The sequence below is a fragment of the Triturus cristatus genome, chromosome 11 (genome assembly GCF_964204655.1).
Source record: "Triturus cristatus chromosome 11, aTriCri1.1, whole genome shotgun sequence".
Lineage (NCBI taxonomy): Eukaryota > Metazoa > Chordata > Amphibia > Caudata > Salamandridae > Triturus > Triturus cristatus.
Window position 1 is genome coordinate 964615917 of NC_140594.1, and position 17696 is coordinate 964633612.

The window sequence follows — 17696 nt, forward strand, 5'->3', positions numbered from 1 at the left end:
GCGAAGGCTCCCACCCCAGGGGTCCAGAAACATATCTCGTGATGGCAGGCTGGTGTTTACCAGTCAGGGAACCCACCACAGGCTGGTTGTTTTTCAGGGGGCATCTGTAAGATGCCCTCTGAGTGCATGGTATAACACATCCCACACTGGCATCAGTGTTGGTTTATTATGTTGAGAAGTTTGCTACCAAACATCCCAGAATTCAGTAAAGCCATTATAGTGCTGTGGAGTTCGTAATGACAAATTCCCAGACCATACACTTTTTTTATGGCTTTACTGCACTTATAATGTCTAAGAATGGACTTACACAGTAGGGGTACAGTGTTCATGCAAGGCATGGCACACACGTATGTGTGCTGTGTCGACTCTTCACTTATCACTGCACCATAACACACAGTCAGAATACAGGCCCTGGGAACCTGAATGGTAGGGACCCAGAGCAAATCAAGTCAAGGTGCAACAGAAACCCACTTTCCTACTCACGGTTTTTGAGGAAGGAGACCGAGTTCTTGCCAAGCAAAAGTGGACATGCAAGACTGACGCTCTGTATGAAGCTGAACTGCTAAGAGTTGTGGTGCGCAAAGGACATATGGTCACTGCCCAACAACCTGAAAAATCCATAACCAGAGACTCATCTGCTCTAGAACTCATGAGTGAGGCAAATCCGCCTGAGTGCTTAAGTGAAGCATCCAACTCTACTCCAGAAATGCCAGATGAAGGTGCCCCTCCTCCATCTCATAAAACTAGACCTGGAAGACTGTAGCATGCACCTAGACGAATCATCGAGGAGGTATAATGTTTATATATTTGTTCGTATTGTTTATTTAACAAAGTGGAAATGGTATGTCCTGTGTATATGTGTATGAGACCTCTAGTGGTCCTAGGCAGACTCCTTACATGTATTACATAATCTGGTAGGTATGGCTGGGTGTGGTTAATAATCTTTGGACGTAGCGTGTTCAGTTAACGTTGCATGCTGAAGAATAAAGAGTTCTCTGTGTGTGTGACGTGGACTGTTATCAGCACTCGGCCTGGGGAGGACGCTATAGTCCTCAACAGTCAGACATCACGCCAGGCATTGGCACCTGCCTCTTCAGTTACAAGGCATATTGAGTGTCAGAGTGCTATAAGGACAGTAAGGCCACTTTCAGATCCTTGGGCCTCTCCATGGCATCAAGCTAAACCCTTTATGCCTTTCGCCCCTTCTGTGGCTGCAGTATAGGGGCTGTCAGCCACATCCATTCCTGCCCGGCCGCCAACAGGCTCCCCAGTCCTTTCTTGGCCGTGGACGCAGTTTCCATACGCCTCATAGGAGATGCAACTAGAGGTCTACCCTGTTTGCCACCCCAGCAGCCTCACAACCCATTTAGTTTGTCCTCATTCCATCACAGGCATCCAGTGGGTGACGGGACCTGACATCACCTGCCCCGCTGGTAGTCCATAACATCAGACCAGTGGGTACTTAAGGTTGTTCAGCAGGGTTTCTCCATTCCTTTCTTGGAAACTCCTCCGCTGATGCCGCCATCTTCAGACTGCCTGACGGAGGAACACCTCTCCCTGCTCCGTGAGTAAGTTCAGGCTCTTTCGGCCAAAATAGCCATTGAAAGGGTGCCAATATAAGAACTAGGTCATGGTTGTTATTCCTGCTACTTTCTGGTTCCCAAGAAGGACGGAGGCCTTCTGTAGGAAAGTGCCCATTTTGCTGGTTACCCCCTAACTTTTTGTCCTGGGTCCCTGCCAATCTGGTTCCCAGGGCCTGTTTTCTTTCCCCAAAACTCTACCTTTATCCCCACAATTGGCACCCCTCTGGGCCACATGTATGTCCCTTTTAAAAGGTACCCCTAGTACTATGGGCCTTGTGATTAGAGAGAACCTGCAGCATGTATGATTCCACCCTCAGAGACCGCTCACCTGAACACCCACACCCTGCCATTTTGGTGCAGACTAAACTGAAGAGTCGATATAGCACACAGCCCTGGGTGCATAACCACTAACCGTGCCTGTGGCATGGGTAAGTCACCCCTCTAGCAGGCCATGCAGCCCTAAGGCACGGTGCCCCATACCACTGGTGAGGGCATAGCTGCATGAGCAATATGCCCCTACAGTGTCTATGCCATTCACAGGCATTGTAAGTGCAGTGTAGCCATTTTGAGTATAGGGGCTGGGAGTTTCATTACAAACTCCACAGCACTGAAAACTGCAAAGTTTGGTACCAAACCTCTCAGCACATTAAACCCACACCTGATGGGATTTAATGTAAAATGCATTCAGGGGGCATCTTGGAGATGCCCCCTGAAAAACAACCAGTGTGGTTCCTGACTGGTCGCCAGCCACCTGCCACCACCAGAGAGGTTTCTGGACACTTGGGTAGAGAGCCACCGCTCTCCGGGTCCTGAAACAAAGCCCATCCTGTGCAGAGGTGTCATGCCTCTTCCCCCAGGATGGCTAGGGTCCACAAAGGGGAGTCTTATAAGGCCTGCCGCCTTTGTTAGCTACCCTGGGCCTTTTGCTACGATCAGCAACTGGCCACCACCAGTCTGACCCCCACTTTAGGCGGAAGAATCTGCAGGAAAGCCTAGCCAGGAAGGGAGGTGTGCCCACCTTTGCCAACCCCACCCCTCAGGTGTGGGAGGCAAAGTAAAACACATCTCAGTCCCCTCCATCTTGAAGAGAAGATGACTCACCCAATTGGGAAGAGGCTTATGCCCCCATCACACTGGAGGGTGGCATGATAGGGGGTGTAGACACCCAAGGGAAGGGACCCACTAATCCCAACCTGCACACCCCTGTAACTCCCCTAATTGTAGTATTTAGGGGCACCCCTGAACTCTGCCTCTTCAGATACATTAAACTAAGAAGGACGACCGAACGCCGTGCAGCAAGGGAGAAGACGACAATTGACTTGGCCCCAGCCCTGTCTCCTCCAGCGACCCTGGGTCCAGAAACCAGCGTGGCCCGCAGCCAGCAACCTCAAGAACCCCGTAGGACCTGTTCTGTCGAGGACAAAGACTCCCGTCTCCTGTGAACACCGTATTTGTCCAGCCCAAGTGCCGCTGGAGGTGCACTTCTGGTGCCTATTTGTGACCCCCTTTGTGCCTACCTAACTAACCTTGTTTTCCCCTATAGGAATACATTGAACTGTAATATTACATTGCATTGCATATCTTTGTCATTGTAAAGTCTAAAATTGTATTTGATTGACATTTACAGAAAACTTCTTTTAAACTGTAATAACTACATTTACAAAATCATACAACATTCTTGACCATTATTGCCAGTCTTACAAACTGTATAACTTGCACTAAATTACTCTTGGTTCTAGTAATAAAAATAACAAAGTAACAACTATGAATCCAAACCAATTGTTTGTATAAAGTCTGAGTGTGACATAATTTCTTGCCCGAGTGTGTACAACACAACACATGCTTAACACTACACTCTGATAAGCCTGCTCAGCCCAGCTACCACTAACGTGAGAGTAAGGTATTGCCTGCTTTATCCTTTGCTATTCCTCGGGGGATCCCCTGGACTCTGTGCACACTATACCTTACTTTGGTATAGTATATACAGAGCGAGCTTCCTACACCTTCTCTCTATTTTACACCTGCACCCTCAATTTCTTTCTGAAGGAGAAATTAAAGCTGCTCAAGTCACCTGAAGTTCTGGCTGCTTTTGACCCTGGAGAGTGGGTGGTAGCTTTGGACTTGCAGACGCCTATTTCCATATTTCGATCCTGCCTTCCCACAGACATTACCTGCGGTTCTCGATGGGACACAAGCATTTTCAGTTCGCGGTGCTCCCTTTTGGCCTCTCCAGCACCCCTTGGATGCTCACTGAGGCGATGGCGGTGGTGGCAGAAAACCTGCAGAGGTCAGGGGTTCCAGTCTTCCCTTAGACTGGCTTTTGATTTCGGACTCGCCCCAGGAAGTTGTCACCCACCTCCAGACTACGGCAGACCTGCACGCACTGTAGTTCACTATCAGCGTCTTACAGTCACGCCCGATTCCCTCTCTAATGATCCCTGTCATTGGAGCCGTTCTAGACACAGTGCAGTTTTGGGCCTATTCTCCGGAGTGGCGAGTCTAGAATGATCAGGCGATGATTTCGCAGTTTCAACATCTATCCTGGATTTTGCAGAGGCTGAGTTTGAGACTGCTGGGCCTCATGCCCCCCTGAATACTGCTGGTAGCGCATGGTCATTGTCATATGAGGGCTCTGCAGTGGGACCTGAAGTCCCAGTGGCTACACCGTTAGCTGTATCCCTCCAACCTGGTCCATACATCAGATGGAGTTGCAAAAGCACTTCAGTGGTGGCTAATGAATGGCGATTGGGTAGACCCCTCTCTTACCCAACTCAGAACTGACGGTAGTGACAGATGCATCCCTCCTGGGTTGAGTCTCGGCTCCACATCAACCTGTTGAGAGCGCTTCACCTGGCATTAAAACCCTTTCTTCCTTTCCATCAATGGAAGGCTAGTTCAGGTGTTACTGGACAATACCTCCTCAATGTGGCATTGCAGTATACAGGGCGGGGTGGGGGTCATGAACCCTGTGTCAAGAAGCCCTGCGTCTCTGGACATGGCTAGAACGTCAGCACATATTCCTGGTGGTTCAACATCTGATGGGCTCTCTAAAGCCAGAGCTGTATGAACTCGGCCATCGATACCAAGTGGTTCACAAGTGGCGTCTCCATCCGGAGGTGCTGCAAGGTCTCTTCAGACATTGGCGAGAACCTTAATTAGATCTATTCGCCACTGCCAAGAAGGCTCAATGTCAGCATTTCTGTGTGCTTGAGTTTACAAGGTGGCTCTCGCTCAGCGACTCGTTTAGTCTGGAGTGGAGATCAGGCCTCCTGTACGCCTTTCTTACCATACCACTGCTGCCTGAGTTCTCAAGAAGATCAATAACAACTGGGCTAAAGTCATTACTCTAGCCTTGGACTGGGCACGGAGTATCCCGAACTCCTGAAAGTGAGGATCGATGCTCCAGTCAGGCTATCGGTTCGGGAGGATCTACTGTGACATAATTTACACATTTCTGTATGACTGGCTAATTTGAGCATCCGCACAGAAACCGTCCAGAAGTTGTGCAGATGACCACTGTCTGATCTAATTCCAGCAACCAATACAGGGAGGTGTGTTTTTCCACCCAACCAGAGACTTTGTATTTCTGGGGTCCAGAATTTGAACAAGGAAAGCAATGGTCTTTCAGTCAGTGCAACAAGGGGAAAAGAAAGAGATCCAGTTGGTATTTAAACATTGCTGAAAAGGAGTGGTCTGACCTGTGAAAGCTTTGTTTTGGACCATGTAATCTTGCTCTATTCTAATGCCTTTTTTGCCGTCTTTGAGTGAGAACAAATGTATCCATTCTACTTCCTGCCATATCTTGTTAAGATTGCTAGGGCTGCTCTATTATGCCTTAAAGTTCACTTGGCAAAGATTTCTCTGAAGATCAGATAAAACATATCTTTACACTTATTGAATGATTAAATATTTCATTAAGGGTTGAGATATTTTCCTCCAAGCGCAAGGTTTATCTCAATAGTGGGAGCAGAACACCATTTTGGCAGCCCTAATTAGACCTCCCTTTGAACCAGTTCAGATATCAGTGGTACAGTACCTTTCCCGGAATATAGATTTCTTATTGGCATTAACATCTGCCAGAAGAGTGAGTGAGTTAGACCATTTCTTGTAATTAACTCTTTTCTGATTTTCCATGGGCACTGATTCTCTGGCAACGAATCCCAAGTTAATTACGAAACTGCCCACATCATTGCGCTCGAATCAAGGGAGATGCTTACTGACATTTTTTTGGAAGCTTACAACAGTATCTGAGAGAACTCCATACACTCTGGACATTAAAACATCTTAAATTTTACTTAAAAAGATGAAAGATCTTTGATTTTCTGATCAACTTATAGTTTATGAACCCTTCAATAGGGGGAATCCAATAACAAAACATATACTTGCCCAATGAGTCATTTCATGTATCTCACTGGCCCATACATCCAAAATTAGACCCCTTGCTGGTGCTATTGGAATGCACTAAACAAGGAGCTTGACAGCCACAATAGCTCTTTTCTAAAGCATCTCTCAAACACCTTTGTAAAGCAGTGTCATAAAGCTTGCCACATGCATTTTCAGATCATTACTTCAACAGTTTTTTACTACTGTGAGCCTCATTTACACTTTCCTCATTATTTTCCGTACTGCTTTGCCAATACTGATTCAAGCTTGTGAATCTATGAAAGATCATCTACTAAAGAAGAAACAAATTACTTACCTGTAACTTTGGTTCTCAAGCATGGACATCTTTAATTCACATATTCCCTGAGCGAGGAAATCTATCATTTGGAATGATTTTTCAGGGAAGGGCTGAGAGTGCTGTTGGCTGATTGACTGAAGTTCAAGTCACCCAATCAGATGGACTGATTGTGTATAGTCTATGGCCTGTTTTTCATTCTTATTGAATGAATTACACCTTGATTTGCTAACATTGATTACAGAGAGTTTCCACCCTCATGACTGGAAAGGATTCAAACATGTACATCTATAAAACATGCCAACGCTGGGGAACCAAAGTTATAGGTACATATCATTTTTTTTCTTACTAGTGAAGGCTGTTTAAAGAATTTGGGTAGTGCTTTGAGGTGGGGAGGAGGGGGTTGGGGTTTGCTTGGCAGGTAAGTTTTATAATTTGGAAGTAATTTTTTATTGTAGTTTGTTAATGTGACATTTTACATTGAAGAGCTACTAGACAAATGTGTTCTCTTTAACCAAAAATCAAGGTTTTGTTTGATTTCTTGACTACTCGCATGAAGTTTCAGCTGTTTAAACTGAGATTTCTGAATGATAGCTGCTTACCGAAACAAATAAGTCGGATCTCTTCGATTCGCCGATGTGGGGTTGTTGCTGATGTGTTAATCACTGATAACCCTTGGCACATGTTTTTGAGAGGTTTCAACCTTTCTATTGTGTGTACATCATGATTCCCATTGGGAGCCTGTACAACGTCTGACAAAAGATATTTACTCTCTATCTTGTGTTGTGTGCTTAACAGTTAAAGGAATGTAGAACCATTGCATATGACAAAGAATAATCATGTTCCGATATTGTACATTATATTTCACATAGTTTAGTATTGGAAACTTGATTCTGAATAATTTTTGACAAGGGTTAAAGTGGCATGTACACTGGTATGGACTGTGGACCTATAGATAGAGGCCAGCTAATATAATGCCCAAGTAGGAGAAAATGTATTTTTACAGATGAAATGATCAACATGAATGCATTTACAGTTGAGTTTGTGTTTTAACTTTTTCATTTAAATCCATCTTTTTTTGTGTTGCAGTTGGTAATTTACTGGGCATTAAATGAAGGTGTTTCTCGGCAGTTCGACTCATTTAGAGATGGATTTGAATCAGTCTTCCCTCTAAGCCATCTTCAGTATTTTTATCCCGAGGAGGTTTGTATATCTTTGCAATGCCCTCACGTTCTGTATTTGATGATTTATAATGATGTGATGCTTGGTTTAATGCGTAATTCTAGCTTTAAAACCAGTGTTCTTTTTTTTAGTTCTGTCCAGTGTTCTGTTTTTTAGTTCTGTTCATCTCAATGCTTCCCATTACCCAACTTAATGGTAATGATCATTCAGTTGCAGTGGTGTTCATGGAGGACAGGTGCAGTATTAACAGTTGGGGAGTGTAGGTCACCGATCCGATTTCACATGAAAGCCAGTTGTAGCCTAATTTAAATTACACTGCAGTTAGATCCCATGTGACTCCTAATAATTTAGGGGTTGTCATGTACATTGCTATGATGAATCCTGTTGTAAAAGTATTTTCTCTGCATTTACAAATGTTAAGTCTAAACCATTCAAGAAGAGTGTCTACAGTATATCGAGGGAATTCTATTTTCCTTTCCTTGAAATTATTTCAACGTTTTTCCAGTGCTGACCCTGTTCAGCAAAAAAAGTTATTAATTAATAAACAGGAGGCTTGAACTGGAAGTTTGCAATATCTCATGCATTAATGGTGCTTTATTTTAATTGCATTGCTTAGTTACACTAAAGGGGAGTGAGTTATTCTGTTGACTCATCTAAAAAGTATATTAGCTGTGATAGTAAAGTAATTTGCCATAGCATGTGTGGCTGTGGATACCCATGTTCATACTCCCGCAATCTACTGTTGGGCTTGTTTTTCTTCGAAGACGTCTTTCGAGTCACAAGGTTTCAGTGGCTCCTCATCTGGTCATGGATGCGCATGAGCACCAACTCCATTGTTACATTGTAGTTCTCTGCCATTGGGTTTGCACTTGAAACAGAGTTGCTCTCAGTCTCAGTGAGTTTGTTGGTTCCCAGTGTGGCCTCTAAGTCCGTTACATTCCATCCACTGAGGGAAGACTTTTTGATGCACTTATTCCTTCTTATGGTGCATGCTCAGAGTCTCAAGCTAATTGCCCTTCAGCGACCTGCCACTCCGCCCTCCGGGCCACCACATGTTCCAGTCTACCTTCAGAGATAAAGATGCTCTTGAGGTGATGGAACGGATGCCCTACAGAAGGTGCCCACTGTGCCCATCTACATACCACGGGGCTGATCTCCATGCTGTCAGTAATCTTTGCCTCTTGCCAGAGCACGACGAGAGCCGGTTCAACTACTGTTTGGCATTCTGCAGCAAGAAAACTCTGTTAGTGACAAGACCAACTGTGGTACCACTGCAGAATGTCGAAATCCTCCTATGAAATGCAAGATATCTTCAGTGAAGTGGACTCTCTCAGTAACAAAGAAAAGGAATTTGGTAAGTGACTCAACCTGCAAAACTCACAAGATGATAGACGGAATGTTGCACATTGGCAAAACATTCACCCCCAGTCACAGATCTGGGTTTAATCCATTGTTATTTTGTTCACCACGCCACCCCAGTTCAGACATGGCCATATGCAAATCAGTCTTGGCCCTGTGCCTCATGGGAACAGTCCAGCCAGGATAGCTTGATTCCAGTGGCATGGAGAGCACGGTACTCACGTCTGAGCATACCCCTCCCCCTCGGGGTGACAAATGCAGAGTCCTGTGCTCTCCATGCCACTGGAATCAAGCTATCCTGGCTGAAGAGAGGTGAAACCCCGAAACCGGTCCTAGGATGCTTGTTTCCAGTCCAGGGAGGACCTGGCTTGGCAGTTCCCATGAGGCACAGGGTCAAGACTGATTTGCATATGGCTGGGTTCAAACTGGAATGGCATGGTGAGCAAAAAAACGATGGATTTGGGCCCAGATCTCTGTACTGGGGTGAATGTATGACATTGTTCTGCATTCTGTCTATCAACTGTTGTTTAGGTCTCGGCTAGCGGAGGCTGCACTTGCGCAGTCTCGCTCGCTAGATTTAATGTTTTAGAAGTGGGGCTTTAACCCGCCCCTCTTCTTCCCTCTTCTCCATTGGCTGGCCTCTTAAATGCTGGTCAGCCATTGGAGAAGAGCTTTGTCTCTCCAAAGAAGCCCCGTCTTTTTCGGATTCGGGGGCGTGTTTTTTACTTTCTTTCTCTCCTCTGGAATGTAAACATTCCAGCCAATGGCAAGAGGAGAGAAAGAAAAACACGCCCCCGAATCCGAAAACGCCACTGCGTTTCTCCGAGGCATTTCTGCTTGACCTCGGAGAAAGGCGGTGGTGTTAATGGCGTCCTCTCCCCTTGCTCTCGGCTCCTGTGTTCAACTGCTGCTCTGGTCTCCTCCCCCCTGTCCTCTCAGGCTGGCGCCGAAGTGATTAGAACTTTGTGGAGCGCTATCTCCATCCCAGCCAGTATCGATCAGTTGCACTGTCTCCCGCCTCGCCCCGCTCACGCGCAGCATATCAGGATACCGCGGCTTACGTCCGCGAGCGTCGCATCCACGGGCCGTTTGTTGTTGCCGGGCTGGCGCGCCGCTGCTTCCGTTCTCCTCACGTAGGTTGTGGCGCACTTGAGTTTTTTTCCCTCTCTATCCCGCCCCCTTGGATGGTGACGGTGCGCTCCATGGAGTCTGCCGGCGGCCAGGAAGCGGCCCGCGCCGGAGCCTGAGTGAGTGCTGGGGCCTACCAGGGGGAGGGGCCGCGGTCAGACGGCAGAAAGGTCTGCCGTGAAACATTAGAGGGGAGGGGCGTGAGGCCGCCTGGGGAGGATACGGGGGCAAGGCAGTTGTTTTCTTGTCTTCGTTTTCCCGGGGCTTGCCACTATTTCACCAATCCTGGAGGTACTGCAAAGTGTGGATTGGAAAACAAAATGTGTACTGCGGCTCTGCGTCCAGGGATGTGGTCTTTTTTACCATACTCCTAACGTTTTGTAAGGATATCCCAAAAGAAGCACTTCGCATTAGACATAAAAAGTGAAAGCCTAAGTGCTGAGAGTTCTTTCAAACTGCCCAGATCTGTTTGTGTACAGTGCATTACAACAGAGCTGCAGGGGCATGGATTGTGAGTGTGTAAGCGTTGCCAAAGCTTTACTGATTCATCGGGTGATGTAATCTTTTTTTCTCAAGGATATGTGTGATCACTCTACGGGTCTCTTCCTGCAGGCTGCAAAGCTCGCCATTGAACCTGTAGGTGAGTTTCCTGTGCTGTAGTAACTGAGATCGGTTTTGCGCTGTGCTGCCATTGGTATGGCCTCGGGTGCCATTACGCACCAGCGTTTCCTAATAGAGCAGTGTATGAGGAAGTACATCCGGTTCCCACAAGTCCCATGTCACATAGCTGACACGTCGCTTCTGGCTCTGCCTCCCAAGTCTGTGTGTTTTGGCCCCTTGTAATCTCTGGTCGGTGATTGCAGACACTGTATTCGATCACAGTTGTCTGTCTTTTGTGTTGCTGACTGGAATTCCATATTGTGCTAGAAAGTAGTCTCACTTCTATTTAACGTTCTGTGGAATCTCCCTTCCCTGTGCGACTGCAGGGGCGTAACACAGGCCCCCGCATCCCCCGGGGTGCGGGGGGGGGCTGTCCAGCTCAAGGGGGGGCTCTCAGAACAGAACTACGGTCTGAGGCCTCTGGATAAAATGCGGAGTGGGGGCCCCTCTGTGTGCATTGCGGCGGGGGGGGGGCTCAAACTTTTGTTACACCACTGTGCGACTGTCGCTGTTTTCTAGCGCTTTATATCTTATTTCAGCCTCTTCTGCTAGCAGGCTCAGTGTGTATGTTTCTAGGAGAAGTGTGAGCCAGCCACTGGGGTGTGCAATTGTAATATGTAACTTCACTTAGAATCGCCCTCAGGTTGTTGTACTTACAAGTGCTCCAAGTTGTGATTTTCTAACCGGAAAGGCTAGTTCCTTGTGCGGTGGAGTACTCTTGTCCCTGTATCGTATTCTTCTACTTGAATTCAAAGGCATATCATTTTGACAAGATGACTGTATTCAGGAAATATTTAAAGTCTTCAAAACTGCCGAAAGCCTGTCTTGTAAGGTAAAAGGGCTCTTAACAACTGCTAAGTTATTAGTGTTTCTCAATGTGTCCACTCGCATACAAGAGTGAAGTTGTGAGGTGGAGTAGATGCACAGGAGCAACAGAGGGTGAATACTGTTCTTGCTGTTGGAATCCAGGTTCCCAGAAGACTGACATTTTAGAGGAGAGAGCAGTAGGCCAATGTCATGAGCAATACCAATAGCTCTAACTTTGACAATGCCGAGACCATTGCATTGTAAATGCTTGTTTTGCATTTGTCACCCCGAGTGGGACGGGTATGCTCAGACGTGAGTCCCGTGCTCTCCATGCCACTGGAATCAAGCTATCTTGGCTGAAGAGGGGTGAAAACCGGTCCTAGGATGTTTGTTTCCAGTCCAGGGAGGACCTGGCTTGGCAGTTCAGGCTGGACTGTTCCCATGAGGCACAGGGTCAAGACTGATTTGCATATGGCTGGGTTCGAACTGGAATGGCATGCTGAGCAAAAAAACGATGGATTTAGGCCCAGATCTCTGTACTGGGGTGAATGTATGACATTGTTCTGCATTCTGTCCATCAACTCTTGTTTTTGCAAGTGACTCAACCTCCCAGCATGCCAACCCAGCCCAGTCCAAAGATCGACTCCTACGTCTCGAAGCCAGGGGAGGATGGAACTCCTGGAAAAAGAGGTACTCAAGGACGTTCCATCCACCTTGGTCAGCTCAGGTTCTTGTTTGAAGACCACTCCTTGTATGAGTACTGCCAATACTTAAGCACGTCTCAAATCCCACAAACAGCCGTACATCGGAACCGATCACCGCCCTTCCAGGGGATGTGTCTAAGCCTGCACCACCATTTTGGTGCACCACCACGTCTAAGCACTGGTTGACACCAAAGCAAGGCCTCAGCCGAGAAAAGACTCTTCCAAGGCCCTTGACATTCATCCATCCTCAAGGCACTGTTCATGCGACTCTGAATCCCCCACACCCCCACCCAAAAGTACCATCCATGTCGAAGCAGCTGCTGTCTATGCCGAAACCACTGTCTTCTCCTAAACCCCTACTCTCAAAATCTTCGAGAGACCATACCAGGGGCTAGATGAGACAGGAAGATCATCTACCTGCATATTAACAAAGTATTTGCTTCAGAGAAGACACTGCCAATGATGCGCCGGCTTGCTTTTGAGGAACATTCTTGTGCTATCTTTCCTCCCAGGAGACCTAGGGGTAAAGCTTCAGCGATTCCTCCTCCACCATCAACACCCCCACCTTCACCTCTTCCTCCAATCCCACCTACGCCCTCACTTCCTATGACTTCTCCTTGGGGGCCACCAGAGTCATACTCTGACTCGGACAGACTTTGCCTCTATTCCCCCAGCTGAGGACTTTTCCTTACTCTACTCTGGATCCTCAGACAATTCTTTTGAGGTATATGATATGGACCCTCAGACAGGCCCAAATCTGGAACACATACCAGTCAGGGCCTCCTGTCAGATGAAACCACAGAGGATACGATTTTTTGGTGGAGACGCTCTCAAAAACAGTGTTCTGTTCCTTACCTTCCCATGCTCACGGGCACGATAGAATCCATCTCTGGGATTTTCAAGAACCCTGTTTAGTCCCGAGTAGTGACACCTTGTATAGAGGGAAGAGTATTAGTCTGACCCACTCTCAATCAGGGGTCATGTCCCCCTCATATTCACTAGTGCCTAGCATTAGTAACAGCACAGATTTGCAGAAAAGTCCTACATTTCTCCCCATACTTGGACTGGCTGATCAAGAGCAGCACCAAATGATAATGACTAGCACACACTCAAACAGCAGTGTCCCTACATCAGTATAGGTTTCAACATTAATGCGAAAAATCGCATCGTTGGCAACAATGCAGTAACAAACAAAGCATTCCCCAGCAAATAGAGTGATTGCATTCCAACAGCTACTGCTTTCAAATCTCTGCTCTAGCTCAGGAGATTTAGCACTGCATGATCCACATCACCATTCATCTGTTAGCCGATCATTTGCATGAAGTGAAGAATGACTTTGCGGCCTTGCTCATCAGGACCCATCAACAATTCCACAAGTGGTTACTTTACCAACACGTACTTCATAAGTACTTTGAGTGGCGGGTGGAAGTGCAGTGATAGATCTGTTTGCCACTCCTGAAAATGTCAAACATCAAACTTTGACTCCAGGTACCTATAGTCCACGGGCAATGCACAATGGAAGAACTAGTCAAGGAATTGTGCCAGCGATTCTCCCTTTCATCCTGTACGTGGTGAGGGAAGAAAGCAGGTGTCCATGACCCTCATTCTAGTGGTACCAACATGTGCGAGACAGCTCTGGTATTCAGTGCCCCTAGAAATGTCAGTCAATCCTCACAAGCTCCCACCGAGGCCATACCTTCTCACTCCGCTTCATGAGCTCAGATGTACAGGTCCCAAACAGCTGAACCTAGCAATCTGGCATCCGAGTTCATAGGGTTTGGATATCTCAATCTTCCAGAAGAATGCATGGTTATCATGTGGGAGCACGAAAGCCCACTACTCACGCCTGTTATTCTGTAAAAGGTTCATGCATTACTGCATCTTTGAACAGATCTTTTTAGGATTTCTGTGCAGGACATTGTTTCTTATCTCCGATGTTTATGCAAGGCTGGCCTTGCCTATGCTTAAACATAACTGCAGTTGCTACATACCTGCAAAACGGACTACACCACTCTGTTAAAGATTGTAGTCCTTAAGGAAGAGATCTCCAACCATTCCTTTAGTGAGAGCTACTCCTGATCCTGAGATACTGCCCAACATAAGTATTTTGAATGGGTACACAACTTAAAGGCCCCATTGTGTTCCAGTGAGCATACCACATTGTCACAATAGCTGTATCACATAGGGGTTACCTCTGGGGTCTATAAAACCTAAGCACTTTTAAAGAAATGGAGTGAAAAGAAACTCAACAAAGGGATGAAGAAAGAGGGAAAGTAAGGAAGAAAAAAAAAAGATGAGCGAGAACGAAGGAACAAGGGCAGAAATTAAGGAAAGACCGGAGCAAAAAAACAAATTGGGAATAAAGGAGCAAGTAGGAAATCCGATTGGCCATCAAGGAGATCGCAACTGGAAAGAACCCGGGCCCAGACGTATTACCGGCAGAGTTTTATTCGTTTTTCGCGCAAACCCTGGCCCCTGGATTGGAGCTGCTGTATGCGGAATCATTGCGTACAGGGTCGCTGCTGGACTCGACTAAGGACGCAATTGTAGTCCCTCTTCCAGAGTCGAAATTTCAAGTAGCATGCCCATCTGAGTTTCTCCCCCTCTCTATGTTGAACATGGATTTTAAGGTACTCAGTAAAATACTAGCTATGAGATTACTTCCGTTCAGGTCATGCCGAGCATCATACATAACGACCAGAATGGATTCATACATACTATGTCCACCTCTGTTAACCTCCGTTGACTATCATATTCTCCCTCATCACGATATTGACCTCCACCCAGATGCTTTAGTAATGTCAGTTGATCTGGAGAAGACATTTGATTCATTGTGATGGGACTTTCTGCACGCGGCTATAAAGCAGATGGGTGAGGGATGGCTTTGATGGGTACACCTGTTATACACCCGCCCTTACAGCAGAGGCCTGGAAAAGTGGTGTCATTTCGGCCTCATCTGGCGTTCATCGGGAAAACCAGTCCGGGATGCCCACTATCCCCGCTTTTATTTGCTTTGGCCATTGAGCCACTGGCGGAGCTCTTTCGGCAGAAGGGTGCTGGTTACCGTTTGCTTCTAGAGGGAAAATAACTAATGTCTTTACATGCAGATGACCTATTATTGTATTTAGGTGATAGATACCTAGGGGTGACTCACGCTCTGACACCACTAGAGGGGTTTACAGTATTAGCGGGCCTCAGGATAAACAAATCAGACTCATATTTTACAGCCAATTTACCAACAGGGCTTGCCTGGTCTCCCCAGTCCTTCAAATATCTGGGTATACAGGTATTTCATACCTTAGACGATCTTCGGGAAGGCAAATTGAGACCTGTGTTGAGATCTCGCAAGGTGGGTGTACAATTCTGGCACTCTCTAAAATTGCCAGTAATGGCTCACAACGCCTTGTCCAAGATGATTATGCTCCCTAGACTCTTGTGTTTCTTTGTTACTCTCCCTGTCGTGGAACCACACACTTGGTTCAGGGGCTTGGACACCCTACACTGAGAATTAATTTGGGATGGGGGTGAAAAAGTATTTCTGGCGGTGTTGCGGGGGTTCCCGAAAGCTGGGGATTGGAAGCCCCGATTTTAAGCTATACTACCTGGCTGCTCAGCTCTAGTGGCACAATGGTTAGACGTTAGAGGTCTTGAGACACTTGGCCATATAGGTTTAGTGGACAACCAGGGACTGTTTTTGGCCAAACTCCTCCAGCCAAAAGTGATTATTGCCTTGCCGGGAGACCTGTAGTGTTGGCAGAGGTGGCTCTGGCGTATGTCCAGAACCCCTCTACGCACCGGACCTACCCTTGGTAGGGCTCCCAAATAGTGATACTCTCTCTCCATTCACGAGCAATTATCCAAGTGGACAACAGCCGGCATCATCATAGTGCGTGACTGTTTTCAACAAGGAGAGCTCATCCCGCTGGATGATTTCCTGTCCCAGTATGAGCTCCCCAGGCCAGTTTTTGAATTATCATGCACTGGTGAGAAAGTTTGGGCATTTGTGGCCTGACGGCAGACAAGAATCGGAGACTCATGGCGTTCTCCAGGCACTGGTGACCCTGGGGATCGCAGGCTACCTTGTGAAATGGCTTTGCAGAGCGCAACTACAGATGATTACGAAGCCCTTAGATCAGACTCGAGAATGGTGGGGAGCGCTTTTGAGTAGGGAGTTGACTTGTACAGAATGGAGTACAGTATTGGGGCGACCAAAGCGTGTCTCTAGGGATACCAAATTCAAACTCATCCAATTAAATTATTTACACATGACCTATTTGACCCCACACAGACTGCAAGTTATGTACAGAGGCGATGAATGGTGTTGTCCTAGATGTGGCGACTGGACGCAAGGTTTGCACATATGGCATGGGGATGCTCGAGGCCGCAAGGCTTTTGGACTGCGGTAGTAACCATGATTAACAGAGTATAGTCTCACTCCCCTGTACAGCAAAGGTTTGCCTCTTGGGTCTGTTTCTTAGGCCCAAGGTTAATAAAGTAGGTTCTAGGTTTGTGGACCTCACTTTGGTCATGACACAGCGATGGGTAGCGTTGAAATGGATGGCTGAGACGAGCCAGCAGTGGCAGCTTGGGAACGAGATGTTGAAGTATGGGCCAAAGCAGAAGAGAGGGCATTGATGAGAGATGACGCCCGAGGGGTACGCCATCACCAGTTGGCAGGGCTATGGGCGGAGGTGTTGCGAGCCTGGGATAGTAGGGGAGATGACACGACTGGTGATAGCACTCATGGGTCATAACTAGATGAGCAGGCTGTAGTATCCCCCTGATACTCACAGCTCACTTAAAGAGGCGCAACTTGTAGGAGAATATAACTAAATGCATAGCCCCTAATCCCCACAGGCTCCCTAAAGTGCACACACTTGTGAATTATGGTATCGCCCCCTCTAAAAGAGTAGGGATTCTAATGATGTGCCAAAAAACTAGACCCTCTGGATGAAGCAGTTGTTGCCTTTGCATAGCTTGTTTATTGCTTAACTAATATGTCTGTAGTAAGGCTGCCACTATGATTCCCCGGGGGTCCTTATCAGTGTAGAGCATTACGGAATGTTGTTGTATGCTGTTGGCAGATGGCAAATTGGACAGTGTCAAATAATGTTATTACATACCACTAGAAACCTATGATATACCAGGATTGGACATGCATTGGCCACTGGTGAGGATTGTTTTGGTGCTCAGATCATATGTACCCGATGTATATTTGACTTTACTCTTCTTTCATGTGAGTTGGCATTGGAAATGTATTGTGAATGTACTGGCGAGAGGCCCGAGAATTGTATGTTGCACTACCTATTGCTCTTGTAAACATGTTTGTGTACAGAAATGCCAATGAAGACGTATTTAAAAGAACCAAACGAAAGGAGCAAGGAAAAGCAAATTTAAGGAATGAAGACTGGGGGAAAAAAGAAAAGCAGAAAAACAGAACGAAAGGAAGAAGAAAAAGGAAGAAATAGAAAGTTAAAATAGAAAGAGGTAATGAAAGGAAAAGGAAGCAGGAAAGAGAATGAAGAAGGGAAATAAAGCAGAAAAAAAGAACGAAAAGGAGTGCAAAATAATAAACACCAAAGTGAATGAAAGGTG

At 46.6% G+C, this 17696-nt stretch overlaps 1 protein-coding gene across 15 annotated transcripts in view; it reads left to right on the forward strand.

Moving 5' to 3' along the window:
- TRIP12 (thyroid hormone receptor interactor 12) overlaps nt 1-17696 on the forward strand; it is a 1120962-nt gene that overhangs the window by 1080380 nt on the left and 22886 nt on the right. For all 15 annotated transcript variants that reach the window (XM_085634980.1, XM_085634991.1, XM_085634979.1 and 12 more), the window contains one exon: nt 7351-7464. In XM_085634980.1, coding sequence (XP_085491106.1) covers nt 7351-7464 — 114 coding nt within the window. The remainder of the gene's footprint in view (nt 1-7350; nt 7465-17696) is intronic.